Here is a 17566-nt window from a genome sequence, read left to right on the forward strand (position 1 = left end):
GGGTTTGACTAAGAGACCAAAACCCCCACCGGCTCCGTAGCCAGCCCGGCGAGGCGAAGGCGTGGGGAGCAGGGGCTCCCCCATGGCATCACGACAGAGATAAAGTCAAACCACCTCCACCCTGCCCTCCTCCTTAGTGAACAGAGGGGCGTGAGGGGTGGCTCTGCCCGCCCAGCCCCGCTGCCGGGCTGCGCCAGACCCCGTGCCGCGCCGCCGCCGCCAGCAGCAGCGGCCCGAGCCCCCACCCCCGCCCCCGGGGTTCGGCGCTGCGCCGCGCCAGCATGAGCGGCGGCTCCGCGCCTGCCCGCCAGCCCTTTCGCCCCGGCTGCCGGCGCCTGGCGGCAGGCTGAGGGCGCGCAGAGGGCAGGCGAGCAGCCGGTGAGCGCGGCGGCCGGTGCCCGGCGCTCCTTCCTTCCCCGCCCGCAGAGCGGGGCCGAGGCCGGGCGGCGGCGGGGCGCGCCCCCTGCGTGGGGCGGCGGCGGTGGGCGGCCGGGTGCCCCCGCCCCGCTCTGGATGCCCATCGCGGCTGCTCGGGCCGGGGGGTGGCTGCGGCTCCCCGGCGGGGGGCGCGGGTCAGGATGCCGGTGCTGGAGCGCTTCTTCCCCGCGGCAGAGCCGGGCAGGCGGAGGAGGACGGGGGAAGAGCCGATGCCCTTTCCCATGGGCAGCCTGCCCGGTTATCAGCAGGGGACCCTGGCCTGGGACTTGCCCGAGATGATCAAGATGGTAAAGCTCGTTTGGAAATCCAAGGGGGAGCTCCGCGGGGCGAAGCACAGAGGGGTTTTGGAGAGCGAGGATGCCCTGGGCGGTTCGGCAGGTAGGTTTACCCTGCCCCGTTGCTCGGGGGAGCCGGCGAGCAAACGCGGCTGGGGGCCGGGGGTGGCCGTCCCGTCCCGCGGCAGAGCCGCTGGGGTCTGGGGCTGCTGCCGCCGGAGCGGGGCGGGTTTGAAGGGTGTGGGGCTGGGGAGCGCTGCCCCACGGGCGTCCGGGCTTAAAAACCTGGGCTTGGCAGCTCTCACCCTCTCCCCCCGCGTACACACACACGCGGAGTTTGTGTCGGATCTGGAATCCAGATCCGTTTGCTGATGGCGCTCTCCCCTGCAATCTGTTGCGTGCTTTTATAAGCGGGGTGATAAAAGCTTGGCTAAAAACTAGAGCAAGTAGCTCCGCGGCGTTCAGGCTGACCTCAAACAGGGCAGCCGGGCTTGGTGCCGGCGCGGGGGAGCCTCTCCCCGGCCCCCACGAAGCTCCGCAGCGGCGGCCGCGCGGTCAAGGTGAGTGGGGGCGGCCGCGGGGCGCCCCGGGACCGCCGGGCTGCTCGGCAGCTGCAGGAGCGCGCTGGCTGCGTCCTCCACAGCGCTGAGGGCTTCCCCGGTTGTTTCCGCTGTGGCTTTTCAGAAAGGCCTTTCCTCTTACGCCGCCAAACTTCACCTTCATCTTTGAGCGTGCTTGGCTCATTTCACATGACCTTCCCGTGCCTCTCATCTGCAAAGCGGAGCCGGCACCCTTACGACTTGTGTGTTGTTAGCTCCCAGCATTAAAAAGTTGAGAACCATTCTTGGAGTAACACTGCCTCATCCCACTACTTTCTCTTGGAACATCATCTATTACTGGCTAAAGTTCACATGCATTTTATTAACTGCATAAGTTTTGCATGTCGGGTTTTTTCCTACCTCACTAACACTCATGGAGCTGTATGGCACCATACCAAGTGCTTTATTGAAGTCCAGATTAGACTTCTTGCATTTTCATTTTGTCAAAATGAGTTGTCGAGTTAGCATGGTACTTCTTTCTTCTGATTAGTTGATACTGCATCTCATCCCGTGCACCACATGGCCTATGGTTCAAAACCTCTTGCCTTCTGTTGGAGGCAACATTTTGTGTCCTTGAAAAGCTCTTGACTTCTGTTGAAGTCAGGCTCATAGGCCTATGATTGTCTCAGATGATATTTTTTATTATTCTTTTGTCACCATAATACCATGACTTAGTAGACTTACTGAAACTGTGTGGCTTGTTCCTTCAGAACTCTGGATTATCTCATCTCTGCAGCCTGGTCACTAAACTCTTCCAGTGCATTCAGTCTTCAAAGATTATGCTTTCATCTTACTTTGCTGTACACTTTATCAAGACCTGTAATTTACATTATTTTGTACCAGAATAATTTAATATGTAGCATAACCTCGTTGGAGGTATTTCAAAGTGTGTGTGTGTGTATGTTTGTATGTATTCTATATATGTATGTAACTGTATATATAAACTTGAATAGTAAGTAACTGTCTGTGTGTCACTTTTAGATGCCTGCCAGGGTTGATTGGTTGATCATTGTATGTCCATCATTTCAGACATTTGCAGTTAAGCTAAGCAATGCATGGTTCACTTCTGTTTTGAAAAAGGGAAGGTAAGTTCTCAGGCTCCAAGGAAAATGTACAACCTGCCACCCCACTCTTTGGCAGTCACTTCAGCTTAAAGGAATAACAAGTAAGAGTGTTGTGGATAAAGAAAGGGGAGGTCAAATTGCTCCTTAAGACTTAAAGCAAATCATCTGGGAATGTACCATAGCCAACCAGAGAGACTGAGGCTTATGTGGTGGTGAGTGTTCAGAGATGGACCCTAATCAAACAGAAGTTAAGAAATGCTGCATTGGTTACACCTCATGTATGAGTAATAGTGGTTTTTCAGTATGCTTGTGTTGTATCTGGTGAAATTAGTTTCATTAGGCAACAAATGAGATTCGCCTTCAGATTCCTGGAGGCAACTAAAAATGTGCATGAATGTACAGAGACAGATTAGTCCACCGGCAGGATATGAGTAACTTGCATTTACTCAAGTGGCTATTACTCGTATCCTGTGAAGGGACAGTCCTCTTCATGGTGCCAGATCCTATTTCATAAGCTCAGTTGACTTGCAGCAATACAGATCAGAGCAGAAGATGACTCTAACTCTCAACACTTTAAATACTAATCATCAGACAGTTCGAATGAACCAGACCTGGGTTGCTGGTTTTTCCTCCTCAGCAACAGTCATCTTAGTAGTTTTACCTCTTGCGGTTTCATTTTAGTCCCTTTAAGTACATTGGAGTATGTGGGAAAACCAGTAAATGCTGAAATCTAGTATACTTAAATAAGTGCAAAATCAAAGAATGCAGAAATGGGAAGAAAAGATAATAGTTAATCAGTAGTATGAGGTACTCAGCATCATGTTTGTATGGTGTTTTGCATGTGTTTGGCTCCTATAAAAATAAACAAACAACTGTATAACTTACATCTTACAAAAAGGCAGTGCTTCAATAGGAAATCAGGTTTTCTTCAGGTGAAGCTAAAGCAAATAACTTCAGCTAAAGGTACTGCTAGCTAGGCAAATAAAGGTTGATTGTTCAGTAGTAGAGTTCACAGCACTTTCCACATCAAGGACTTTTTCATTTAAATTTGTAAGTGTTCATGTGATAACTCGTGTTCTGTTACCACATCCTCATGAAACTACTTTGCTTACAGTAGAGGAGGAGGAAATAGATATGGATTCTGGAAGGAAACTGTCAGGATTTCTGCCTCGCTTGATCATGTTAATAGAGATTTAGCTAAGCAAATTCTCTTGTACTAGCCTGAGTGATTGCACTCCACTTGGGCTCGCTTTCTAGAAAGGAATAACTATCTTAACCATAGGTAGTGAGGGGGAAGGAAAGCTATATCTGGACATGATGTCAGTTCTGTGGATGGCAATGTCTTGGGGACCCATATAGCCGTAATTCATACCACATTCCTCTTTCCTGAGGTAGGAGTAGAGAGTTGCCACAGAGCAAAGCTATGTGTTCTGGGTTCTCAAATAAAAGAGTTATATCTGGATCTTTCATCTTCTTGTTCAGTACTGAGAATAAGCTACCCTATGTCTCTGAAAAATGTGCAGCAAATAGTTGGTATGAACGAAGAATCCAGATCTCATAGAGACTGCCTGCCTGGGGTTTCTTGTGGTTTTGTTTTCCTTCCAAAGCAGCGAAATTCACATCTTGAGCCCTCTCTTATTGCTGCACTGCTTTTTAAAGTTAGTATCAATTAAGGCTGCAGACCTTTTTCCTGCTCCTGGCCTGCTGTTGCTTAGTAACTCTTTTTTCCCTGTTTCAATTCCTGACCAAATCAGCACAAAACTGTAGTTTGGTAGAAGACTCTCTGGCTGTGCCAGAAGCCATTTCACATACTCAAGCTGGCCATGTGGTAGTAAAAAAGTGTGATAATGGAACATAATTAATTTGAAAAGCATTGGGTGGGAATAGGTATAATTCAATGTCATTCCTTACAGTGTTTCAAATAGATCATTTGCAAGCCAGTGCTTTTTACTCGAATAAAATATCAGCATGTGTTGGTATTGTTACAATTGAATTATCCAAATAATTGAGTTATCCAAATAACTGAAACAATGTTGATCTCGAGGAGGGAACTGGTTGCACTTTATGACCCTAACTTCCTTATCGCCCTCTCCCAGAGTTCAGCAGCAGTTTTGCAGATCAAACAAACCTGATCAGGGAACAGGTATAGGTCTGCCTCCAAGAGTCTTATGAGCTTTAGCAACCTCTTAAATTTACAGTGGTCATCCCAGGTAACTCCAGCGAGACTTTCTGTACTATTTGAGTCTTGCACATGTGCAGACACTCAAGACTTTTGAGAGAAGGTGCAGTGGTACATAGGATTATCAAGGTCCTTTGATACACTGATCTCTGTGGGTTTTTTGAAATCACTCTGAATGTTTTTTTCCACCTATCTCTTTCTGTCTGTAGATGTTTTCTCAGAAATGTAGGTTCTGATTCATACATGCATCATGCTCATTATTGACTGATGAGTCCCTTTGCCATGAAGAGGAAAAACAAGCAGTACCACACATCACTTCTATTACAGTTTGCTGCTGGGAAAATTTCCCCCAATTATTGGTGTGCATGTTTACTTCTCCTCTTCAATCAACTGTCTCCTTTCCAACTCAGTAATTTATTCAAACTTCTTGCCATCATCCAAACTGATCTTGCTCTTTCAAACCTTATAGCTATGTGCTGAGCAACGTCATTATATACCTGTTGGAGAGGTAAGAGTTAAGTCCTCTGTGTGCTTGCTAGGTGGTTGCTTGAAGATTTTCCTTAAAGTTATTCACAAGACATCCCAAAGACTCAGTTCTTCCATGATATCCAAGGAAACACGGCTTCTACTTCATTTTTATTTTGCAATGAACAACTTTAATCATGTTGTGCAGTAGCTTTGCTGCGCATGTTAAAATAAACTTCATGCTTCCCCTTCCCGTAATTACTTATAGATGACTTAAAGATCATCTAGTCCAAGCCCCCTACCATAGGCAGGGACACCTTCTCAAAGCCCCATCCAGCCTGTCCTCAAGCACTTCCAATGATGGGGCATGCACAGCTTCTCTGTGCAACCTGTTCCAGTATGTACTTGCTGAATCTTATTTAGTTGTGAAGTCTTGGAACTCATGCACACTTTTGTAGTCCCACTGCAATAGTTAATAATAATAAAATACTTAAAATCTGAATCTATGAGTTATTGAGAACCGAATGGGGGTTTGGCTGACAGAATGGAAAGCTCCTAATTTTGTGTAGTTGATGTTGAGTGCCACAGATGGAGAACCCAGCAATAAATAAAACACAGGATCTATCAAATGGCATTGTCTTATCATCTGACCAGTCTTTTGTGTTATTTCTTAGACTGAAACCATCTTCATTTGTATCCTACTGAGAGATGCACAGCAGGGAGAGGGGCATCTTGCTGTATCTTTTCCAAAGTTAGGTTTTCTTTTTTGTTGTGGTGGGGTTTTTTGTTTGTTTGGTTGGTTTGTTTGTTTTTTGTTTATGTTGAGACTTGTTAAATCCATTACAGTTACTAGGGACAAAGAATGTGAATTTGATAGGATCAAGGCTACCTGTGGCAACCTTCATTGCTCTCTGTTGTGTTGAAACTCCAGCCCCTGAGAACAGGAAATATGCTCTTCTATATTCTTGTGAAGAGCTGGTTAAATCAGTGGAATTGTGTGATGGTCTGATTAAGAGCAGTGAAATTAGATTGCATGCAGTACCACTTCTATAGTCTGTGTGTGTAGATCAAGTGATAAAAGACTTAGAATTCAGACCACATCTGTAGGTAGTGCTGTTCAAACATAACTCTCCAGTTTACTAACTGAACACAGGTTAGTAATACATGTGATTTGGAGGTGTTTTTTTTTTTTTTTTCTGAAATACTTTACTAATTAGGCAATTGGCTTCAAAGATCAAAAAAAATAATTCTGAGACATTAAATCATGGTCGCTCTTTGAATTCTGTTCCTTTTTTAGCACCTCTTTACAAGTATTTTAAAAATGTAGTTTAGAATGAGAACTTGAACCAATATTAAAAGTCTTTGGTTTTGAACATGTCAAAATGAGCTGATGTGCTTGTCAACCAAACTCTCTGCTTATTTTGAGGTTTAAAATTTCCACTCAAATCTACCCTTAAGTGTTTAACCACTCTCTCCTACTTCATTCATGTGTAAATTTTCTGTTGTGGATTTGTTAGGGATTTGGGGTATTTGGAAATAAGAGGTAAACCGGGGATAAACATTAGAGAAGAAATAATCTGAAAATCTCAACAATTTATGAATGGTTTTTCAGTTCAGCCTTGCTGGCACGATTTTTGTTTGCTTTATTGTGAACGTCGGAAAACAAAAATTGTTTGCAGAAATACTTGGAGAAGCTCTTCCAGCAGCTGTTCAACTATGTACAGCCACAACAGAGAGAAAAGATTACAATATGGAGTTAAGACTTCAGGATGAAGTTAGCAGATAAAATGTACTTGTCCAGGTTGCATGTTGTCCAGCAGGCAGAAGGGAATGTTACTGGTGTGCTAGAAAAGTGACAGAGGTTTTATTGATATGTCGACTCACACACAAATCAGCAGTCTGCTAAAAACTGTAAACACAAATAGAGCAAATTTCAGTGAGCTGTAAAATGGTGGCAAGATCTGTTGATTTCAGTGGAGCTCTTCTAAATACCAGGAGCCAAAGATGTGACTTTATATATAAAAATAGTGTTTCTAAAGGAAAAGCTACTGAACTATAATACAAATGGGCTTTTTTTTTTATGCTTGTTTGTTTCATTAAGGTTAAAGCTAGTAGTTTTCTTTTATCTCTGGTAGATTGACTTTTAAGTTCTTTATACTCTGTGAAGTATTAAACTGATAAACAGCTACCAATAGAAAGCAGTAGTGATATTAGCCATGCCTGCCCAGTGGTGATAATTTTCTGTATTGCTTAAATGCTGTGAGAGAAACATTTAAAAAAGCACTGTGGGAGGCATCTAACTTCTAATGCTTCTAAAGTAGGAGTAGAGCATTGTATGCAACTTGTTTGCTATTTCAGAACTCGTTCATAACAAACTTACAGCTTGTGGTCTATCATACTTGTTAAAACTGTTTGCTTGGAGACATGCATCCCAGACAGCTTTCTGTAGTCCTGCTTTATGAAGTGTGAGTTTGGCTCATGAGGAAAAGGGTGCCTCTGTCACCATTTTCTCCACTGTGATCTATTCTGACCCCCTCCCCAGAGCTCTACATTCAGAATATACTAAACCATGTTAGTTATGATTGCTCACATGGCGTTTAACTGCCGGCGCATTTCCAAGGGGCATCTTTACGCATGGGCAAACTTGTGTGAATCCAAGTCATACTGCAGGAGCTCCCCAGTGTCAGCTTCTTTAGGGTGACTGAGAAAACTCAATTGACCTCAGGCTGTTTTTTCACAGAAAGTATGCATCCGTTTCTGGCCATGATGCTGTAAATCACACTAGTCCTTATGTTGTCCCTTGGTCTGGCCTAAAAAGTACAAACACTGAAAATAAGTCCCATTGAGACTTCCAGCTTTAAACATGCTTTAACATTTGCTAAAAACTTTTCCTAAGACATCCTAACCTTGATCAAAAAGAGCATTTTAGCCTGCCTAATTATGGGATAAATTACAGTAACTTTTAAGAACTTGGCTGGTTCTTGGTGTAGACTTGCAAGCACAAGACAAAAATGTCTCAGCTCTTCATTTTTTCCTCAGCTTGTGGCATAAAATTTCTTCTGTCACTGCTATGGCTACAAACAAACAAATTCTGTATGAGAGAAGGAATAAATCCTTCTTATTAACCTTCTGGAAGAAGCATTCTTTCAGCTATTCTGTGGACAGCCAACTATGCTTTTCCTTCTCCCCTCCTCAAATCACGTAAGATGATGAAGGTTCCCTGCCTTAACCTGTCACCCGCTAGGAAGAGTTATCGTCCTGTGAAAGTTCCTGATGCTGCAAAGCTGAGCATGGTGTGGTCTAAGGTATGTACAAAGTGGCAGGGCCAACAAGGGTTTAGCAGGCTCATCTTTGGGAGTATGGCTGTCAGATCTGGCCCTTATTACAGTAGCAATAAAGGGGCAAAACCCTTCCATGGCTCTTTGATCAGAATATCCTGAAATTCAGTTATCTTCCAAAATCCTCTCAGAAAATGAGATTTTTTAAATCAGAGTGCAGAGGTTGCTGGCAATCCTCGTGAGTGCTGTCCTGTGGAAGCTCTCCCCAGTCTGCAGGGCCGAGGACCTGGTTCACGTTGCACTGAAGCCAGGGAGAGCCTTTCCATGGAGATGAACAGGCTTTTTCTAAACTGGGATGTTCAGTGGTACTTCTAGGTGAAACCCTGTGGAAGGTGTGCTCTTCAGTGTCTCTTTATGCATACTCTCCTGGAGAAATTGATGTAAAGTTTTTCCCAGCTCTGATCCCTTCTGAAAGGGCAGCGTGTAAAGCTCCGCTTCCCTTGGGAGAGTATGACACTAAGCTGGGAGGAGTGGCTGACACGCCAGAAGGCTGTGCTGCCATCCAGTGAGACCTGGACAAACTGGAGAGTTGGGCGGGGAATAACCTAATGAAATTTAACAAGGGAAAGTGTAGAGTCCTACATCTGGGCAGGAACAACCCCAGGTTCCAGTATAGGTTGGGAAATTACATATTAGAGAGCAGTGTAGGGGAAAGGGACCTGGGGGTCCTGGTGGACAACAGGATGACCATGAGCCAGGAAGGCCAATGGCATCCTAGGGTGTATTAGAAGGAGGGTGGTTAGTAGATCGAGAGAGGTTCTCCTTCCCCTCTCCTCTGCCCTGGTGAGACCACATCTGGAGTATTGTGTCCAGTTCTGGGCCCCTCAGTTCAAGAAGGACAGGGAACTGCTGGAGAGGGTCCAGCGTAGGGCAACAAAGATGATTAAGGGAGTGGAGCATCTCCCTTATGAGGAAAGGCTGAGGCAGCTGGGTCTCTTTAGTTTGGAGAAGAGGAGACTGAGGGGTGACCTTATTAATGTTTATAAATATATAAAGGGTGAGTGCCACGAGGATGGAGCCAGGCTCTTCTCGGTGGCAAACAATGATAGGACAAGGGGTAATGGGATCAAGCTGGAACACAAGAGGTTCCACTTAAATTTGAGAAGAAACTTCTTCTCAGTAAGGGTGACAGAGCACTGGAACAGGCTGCCCAGGGGGGTTGTGGAGTCTCCTTCTCTGGAGACATTCAAAACCCGCCTGGACATGTTCCTGTGCGACCTCACCTAGGTGTTCCTGCTCCAGCAGAGGGATTGGACTAGATGATCTTTTGAGGTCCCTTCCAATCCCAAACATACTGTGATACTGTGAAATCCTTTCCTCTGTAGCCATCTCCAGCTTGTGTGGAGGTAATGCCCTTCAAATACTGTTATCTCAGTGTTCTCCTCCTATCCCTGACCTAAGATAAGGGTGAAGTATTAACTCTAAGGCCTGCTTACCAGATGCTCTGTGCAGGTGCAGTTAGAAATGAAGCGGTATCCTGTAGGGTTTTCAGAACGCCCTGTGCTCTGGCAGGCCTTGGTTCACTCCCCATTGCTTAAGCACCACCTTGAGATTGAATGTTTTGTTTTCAGCTGCAGCAATTACAGATCAGCCATAATAACTCTAAACTAGGTTCTACACAGTAGTGTTAGAACATTGCTCTTTAAATTGTGAAGAAGGCTCATCTATGTAGAAGGAATTAGTTTTAAGTTTGGTTGAACTATGTTCCAAAACAGTAAAAAAATACTGTGTTGCATGGATGTGCCAGGTAAATAATTAAAAATCGTACAGAACAATTGGAAAATGTAGGCACAGAACATTTCTTAAGCCATCAAAACTTTGACAGGTGCAAAAAACACCTTAAGTACACAGTCCACTAGCCTGTTTTAATAGCCGCTGGCTCAGTCCTTCCTTGTCTAATAAGAAGTGCTTCTCGGAACAAGCTTTTCCTTAGTTAAGGTTAGCAGCAGTTAGTCCTTGGGGGGTTATCTGTGCATATATCTTGATTATCAGGAGACCTGGTTCAGTGAAGCACCCAGGTGCTTATCCAAATAGCTGTGTGTTCCAAACTTTGCTTATCCGAACATCTCCCAAACAGTTCATGTGTGCAAAGCTTAAGCTGGAAATCTAGTAATTATAGGCTTTCATGGAAGATTTCTTATTTCCTGCTTCCAGCCTGATTGGATATACTGCAGGAACAGCTGCCTTTCAGCAATTGCATTTCTAATTCCAAATGGAACTGGGAGAATAAAGGGGTGAGAGAGACTGGGCTCCTGTGAAACGTCAAAAAGAGTGATTTGATCTTGCTTGAGTTTTGCATGGAGGTTTGTCTCATTAAAAGAAGGGGGTGGAGGGCAAGAATTCTGTATGCCTTGCTTGCAGATTAACGACTCAGATGATGTTCAAAAACATTGAGAGAAACAGAAAACCATGTGTGAGAGATTCTGAACTTCATATATGCACAGCTATTACACTTGCTTTCTCTTCTTCCTGGAAGCAGTAGTGAGCATACATTTCATGTTCTCATTTGGGAGCTAAAGCTAACTCAATAAATGATTATTGGCAACAGCTCAGGACCTTTCTTGAACTCCAGCTCAGTGTGTGTAAAAGAGGTGTGTTGCTTTCTGTGACTACTGGAAAAGAGACTAAGCAGAGAAGAATTTACTGCACAGCTGAGGACTACAGCCCTAAAATGGCAGAGAAGCAAGGCTTTTAGGTGAGACAGTGTCAGCGAACAGTTCCAGGCGAGATCAGTTTGAACATCCTGCTTAGAGTCAGGAAGCTGAAAGCTCTGAAGCAAGCAGAGCAGCAAGGAACAGTGGGCGCTTACAGGAGACTAACAAAGGGTAGGAGTTGGAAGTAGGGAAGAGGAATTTCTTCAGTGCTTTTCAGTGCAGTAGCATGTCTCACGTTTAATCTCGAATTCTGTCCTTGTCAGTTGTGAATAAGGCAACATTCAGTGCTGACACAGCTTTCTCCCCACCATCTTTCTGTCAAATAGTTCTGCCCTCTTACTGGAAGCCATAATTGCAGCTGTGGACCAAGGGCACGGTGACACAAATAAGCTGGGCTTTGATGCAGTTGTGCATTGACTCTTGGAGACCTTACCTTTTTTTTTTTTTTTTAAAGAAGCATCTTGTGAGTTGTGAACTACCAGCTTTTCTAGCTTCATGCATCACAAAGTGTAGAAAATAGCAGGGGCATTAACTCAAGTTACAGCAGCGTGGTTGCTCATGTTGAAGACATGCAGCAGGCATGAAGGTAGAGGAGCTGTTACTACACTAGTTCAGCTTCATGAGTAATCAGAAGGTTTCAGTATGGTATCTTCTGTTTCTTCCTCGATGCCAGTTAACTTACTCACAGTAGAAGTGAAATGGGTAGTAGGACTTCACTGGCTAGCGCAGGTAACATACTGCATGCAAGGTGAAGTTGTAGCAAATACTAAGGAGCTTAAGAGAGAATTGTGCTTAAAGACCCTATTTTGCCTGGGGACAAAAGAAGACAATCAGGAGGAAAGGATTTTCCTGTCTTAATTGGAATGAGGTGTGTTCTCTGGGTGGTCTGCATGGCTTACCCACTTGGTGTACTCATGAGAAATGTATGATCTTTGACAAGATTTGACAGATCCTTGGTAGGACCTGGATGCTCAGATCTTCATTAATAATTAGGTCTGTAGTTCTGGTTCATTACGATAGAAGTCTGACTTTAATTGTCTAAGAAGCAACCTGATTAATGTCAGATAAATGCTTAAGCTACCTACAGAATGCAGTGTTTTCAGAGTTGTAAGACGGGATCTGTAAAATGTGATCATCTACTGAAGATGCGTGGCTATTAAATAATTATTACATTAGAGAGATGGAATTCAGAATAAAGTTATAACCTCTAACTAAGCAGACTCTGCAAGCTCATTTAATTTCCCAGTGGAACAGCAATAAAATAGATCCTCCCTTCCCCCATTGCTAGCAATGCACATCATTAAATATGTACTTAGTAGCTGGCAAAACAGACTAAAAGTTAAACTAACTTTGCTAATAATGGGCTGGAATTCTCATAATGAAAATGCAAGGTACCTTATTTAAATGTTGGCCCCTTGACAGAATCTGCAATACAAGCCTCACAAGACTGTCTCTAATCTTTTTGTAGGTGCCCTGTAGCCAAAAATGTGCTGATGTCTGGCTTTGCACAGACTGGAGACCTGGGAGATTATATGTTTTGAATAGGATCAAATGACTAGAAGGGGAAAGTGCTCTATACTTAGCTGTCTTGTCATACAGACAGAAAAGTGTTTTGCATGTGACCTTGTTAACAGTATGAGCTAAGAGCAACATTACAAAGTAGAGGCAGAGCTACTGAAGCTTAGATCATAGTTGAAAATCTGTGTTTCTCTGGTCATCTTCCTAACTTTTAATTTTTTTTTTCCTGTTCTCCCATTTAAACTTAGTGATTTCAATTTTCATGTTGACTTTAGATCAGATGGAGAGATGAGGGTGACAAAATGTAAGACAGCTAGAAGATCCAGTCTCCTGGTCCAGTTCTCCTCCATGTTAGAAAGGCAGAGCATCAGTTTGATACAGGATTTATTTTCACCATCACTATCAAGCCCTCCTTTTCTCATAACAGCTGCTTGTTCTCCTCTCCTACTGCAAAGTCTATCCTGGCATACCTCTCAGACTGTGTGCCTTTGAGCATCTTTTCACATGACTATGACCAGGCTGACTACCTCACAATAAATTAATTCTCTTCTGTTGCAATGCACATCTCTGTCTTCAATTTAACTGGCTACCTTCAACTTAACTGGCTCCCACACCTGCAGTCTTATTTGCCTCTTCTCTATTTTAGATAGCTTTTTCATCTTGCCCTTCTGCAGCCTTCACCTCTCTGTGCAGCAGATTCTCACTGATGCTTCTTTCAGCACAAGATTTATATTCTCTCATGCCCTGTTCACCCCCTTCCTCCTTCTTACAGGCAAAATTTTATTTACTGCTCCTTGACCAGAGGAGAGCACATGGTAGAGAAGGCTGTATCCTGTTGGAGTCTGCACACAGTTAATCTCCTTTACAAATACAGCTTTCACTATCACTGTGTGAATGGCTTGTAAAATGCCTCACAAGTATCTAGCTCAGGTTCTTTTAGTTATGGTAGATGAAGCTACTGGGATGATTGTCAGCATGCAAAGGTACGCATGCTACCAAGCAGCAGCTACTTAAATTATGTGTCTGAGCCAGGAGGAATATGTTCCTTGCCTTGGAGGAGCTTCTCTTTCACCTTTCTCCAGCAGGAGAGAGTAGGTACTGAGACCTAATTTTCTGGATCTCAAACACTCCAACCACCAAAACCATATTGTTTGTGGGAGTCAGCAGCTTTCCCAGGTGAACTGGTAAGGCTGTGCCAGTAGAAGCATGTTTGGCTCTAATACTGTTACTCAGAATTCCCATTCCTGTTCCCAGAAACATCTTTTTCTCAAGAGAAGGGCCTCAGCCTCTCGTGAGCAAACACAAGTGGGAAATAAAAAGGCAAAACTTTGTGTCTGTCCCACATTGCTCTTACCGTTGGAGGCTGATAAAATAACACAGGACTGTCTAAGCCACACACAGAGGCAGAAGTAGAAGGAGCAGAGATCGAATAATATGAAGCAGCATGATAGTAAAAAGAAAAGCATGTAAAAATATGAACACCAGACAGATGGTTTGCGGGGGGGGGGCGGGGGGCAATTCAACTAATCCATGGGAGATCAGAACAGTTGGATGACTGTTTTAAGTCTTTTAAAAGGGTAAAACAGCAATTGATCTGGATCAGAAAGAAAAATAAGAGAGAAAGCAAAAATAAGCAGCCTTGAAATAAGAAAAGAATGGCTTCTTAGACATTACTTATGTAGTGCTATAGGACATCACAAATACAAGTATCGCATTTTACTTGAGTGCTGTAATAAGTCAAAAACTTATTTGAAAGCAAGGATGTATATCACCTCCACTGCAGGCTGTCATCCCTCAGGATGAAGTAAGAAAATGCTTTCTTTAAGGCTGGATATGGGTGAATGCAATGTCTGTGCTGCATTGGACAAACTTAAAGAAACAGGCATTGGAAGAAAGTGGCCTGTGTACGGGAGGTAACAATGCATAAACTAGATGACATTCTACATGAGTACTTGTTTTTTGGAGAAGAAAAGGAGATGGAAGAATTAAAATGCTTTTCTCTGTTACTTCTCTCTGTTATCAAACATAAAATCTGCAAACACAGAGGTTACAATAAAACCAGGGAAGAGCAGGGCAAATATTTAATTTTGCTGTCTCTGTTTACAGGACATTTCCACAAATTAAGAAACATGGGGAAAATAATGGAGAAAAAAAAAAATGGAGCTGCCTGCCAGCTCCTGTTCTTGTGCCTCAAGTGGTGTATCTTCCTGCTTGCTTTGAGGGGAAAGCCACACCTGAAAGCGTGGCCATCTGAGAGTGGCAAGAAGTCAAGCTGGGGAGCCGCAGATTGTGATTATCCTAAATCACCAGTGACAGGCTCTGAAAATGCAATCTGCAATCTCTTTCCACAAGAGATGGCTTTCAAAGAGCTGTCTCCACTGCTTGAAAAGGTACCTAGGAGAGGCAGAAGGAGGATGGGTGACCACTGCCATGGTTTTTCTGTATGAGTCTGTTATAAGATGCAGGGTGGGGGATGGGAACTGACTTTCTTCTGTTTCCTTTTTAGCTACTGAAGGCATGAACTGGTTTACAGGAAAGGTGCTAGGGTTGGTTTTTTTTTTTTTATGGGGGGGTGGAGAACAAAGATTCTGTGTGTAACTTAATGCCTTCTGGGGGAAGTCAGCTAGCATTTAGAACTCTTAGATTCCAGTGTGCAACAGATCAGAAATGAGCTTGGAGTGTCAGCCATCAAAATACACACAGAAGCCACTTTAAGGAAGCATGAATTATGCATGAAGCACTCAGAGGTTGCTCAGTGCTGCTGTGTCACAGGTGAGCTGTGCATGGGATCAGTGGTGGTCTGGTGGTGCCTTCTTGCTGTGTGGCAGGGGGTTATGTTTCCTGGGCTGCAGGAAGATGTGGAGATTGAAAACAGACCTGCGTCTCTGGCTCAGGCTGCTCAGCACATCAAGAATGTACTTGTAGGGAGCTAAGCAGGGCCACAAACGTGGAATTAAAAGGAGCGGACTTCTTTCCATACAGATGGAGACCTCTGTGCAGTGGAGTTAAGCAACTTTAGGAGAGAGAGCTCTGGCTGCTCTGGCACCTTTCCAGGAGCTCATAAGAACTTGAAATAGAGCCCAAGCCCTACATGCACTTTATTTAAGCTGAGAGTGGCAGCCTTTCTTACTTCTGTAAATCAACAACAACAAAAAGTTTATAATCTTGTCTTTGAGCTTCTAGCCTTGAAACTGGAGGAACTGAGAGAGCCTTCATGTTAGTTAACAGGTAAGATGTGCACCAAACCCTCTCGTCATTCTGGATTTACTTTGCCATCGGTGCTTATCTCCAGTATTACGCCTACAAGTGGGGTGAAAATAGTCTTTGTCTCATAGTGTCCTATATAGTTCGCCTCTAAAAACAGCCCGCAGTATGTGGGTACAGATGGATGATAACTGTGGAAAGCACGGCAGTAAGTTCAAATTACTGCCCCACAGTTGATTAGTCAGGCTCGGAGAGCTTCTATGCTCCTCTAACATGACACAGCTAGAGGTGGTATCTTCAGCAGCATGGTAGTTACTTCATAAACGAATACACAGAGTAACATCACTTAATCTTCTTCCCTTAAAAGACAACTTTATACTTGGCGGTTGGTGACTGCCTGGAAGACACTGTGTTTTTGAAAACCTTGGCCTTGTAGTAAGACCAGCTACCAGTATGGTGGTTGCAACAGAAGAGATTTGGCCCTGTATTTTGTAACCGGCTCAACCCTTCCCAGTTTCCCAGACTGCCAAGTGAACCAGAAAGGAAAGTTTCTCACCATCTGACCCCATTTTGGCTGCTCAAGGCCCAGTAAATCATAAAGTCAAGTCAGCGTTGAAAAAATCACTCAGCTGAAGCTCTGATCCTTCTTCAAAAACATTTAATTTACTATTTTATAGCTTTCATTTATTTAAATATTTATTTTCCTTTTGCAAATTTTAAACCAAGGAAAAGTAAAATGGTAGCTGGCTGGCGAAGCCGACTTCTCAGGTAAACCAACACAAAAATGAGTTTTGATGTGCTGTGACAGGAATTCAAGTGATACTCATCACCACAAGTTCATATGTCTAATTCAGCTCATCAAATACTTATTTACAATAAGTCTAGACTGCTGATCTGATATTTATGATGTTTCTAGAGATACATGTTAAACTTAAATCATTTTTTCCCTTCATGTTTATCCTGATAATAATTAAAATCTTTCAGTTGTGACTTCAATAAATCTTTCTCCCTTCTGTCCGTGCGTCCAGTCAGGCCCACTCTGCCCCACTTTGTGCTAACAAATGAATGGGAGCCTGCCAGGGCCTCTTGGAGTTTCATGAGGAGCTGAGGCATGATTAGAAACTGGAAAAAGGAGAGACCCCGAACTTTTATATGTCAGTGAGAAAGGACAGGAGTCTTAGAAACAGTGTGTGTGGAACTTCAGCCAAAAAAAAGTATTTAAACTTTTGAAGATCTAGCTTCTGTTCCTAGGCATGATAGAAATAAAGAACTAATTGAGCAATAAAACGTGCTTATTGGAGTTGGCTAGGGTGTGATCATTTGTAAAGGATTACTAACAACAGGATGAGGGTTTTTTCCTGTGCAGGGAAGAGAATTAAGGAATATAAAATACACGGCATAATATAGTCACGAGTGTTTGAAATGCACATGTGTAGAATGTCCTCCTCTGTACCCTTTAGCTTCCTTCTGACTTCTGTGTCCATAAAACATTTCCGCAGTTCTGGTGAGGAAGGGAGGAATAAAACCTCAGCACTGCGAATGAGCAGTAACTTCACTCTTACTTGTATATATGGGTCCTGCTTTGGGTATTTTAAATCTGCGGGATCTTGCTTCTGAAATGCTGGTGAGCTATGTCAGGCAGGGCTACTGTTCAATGGTAGTCTGGTAGCTCAGGATAAGTCCCAAAATAAACAGTGCTCCCCATCCTTTCCTGTTCATACTATTATAAAACCCAATCACAGAGGTTGCCCTTTGTGCAGCCTAGATACCCCTGCTGTAGTATGCTAGGTACTGTACAGGTTAACCCTCCTCCACTCCCCCAGTTATGATGT

At 43.7% G+C, this 17566-nt stretch overlaps 1 protein-coding gene across 1 annotated transcript in view; it reads left to right on the plus strand.

The window, feature by feature from the left end:
• Positions 1–578: 578 nt before the first annotated feature.
• The window catches only part of PDE7B (phosphodiesterase 7B), a gene marked incomplete at both ends in the record, with an annotated part of 85981 nt that continues 68993 nt past the window's right edge, over positions 579–17566 (plus strand). The window contains one exon of the mRNA XM_080341255.1: positions 579–816. Coding sequence (XP_080197381.1) covers positions 579–816 — 238 coding nt within the window. The remainder of the gene's footprint in view (positions 817–17566) is intronic.

Source organism: Nesoenas mayeri (assembly GCF_963082525.1).
Source record: "Nesoenas mayeri genome assembly, chromosome: 3".
In the NCBI taxonomy this organism is placed as follows: domain Eukaryota; kingdom Metazoa; phylum Chordata; class Aves; order Columbiformes; family Columbidae; genus Nesoenas; species Nesoenas mayeri.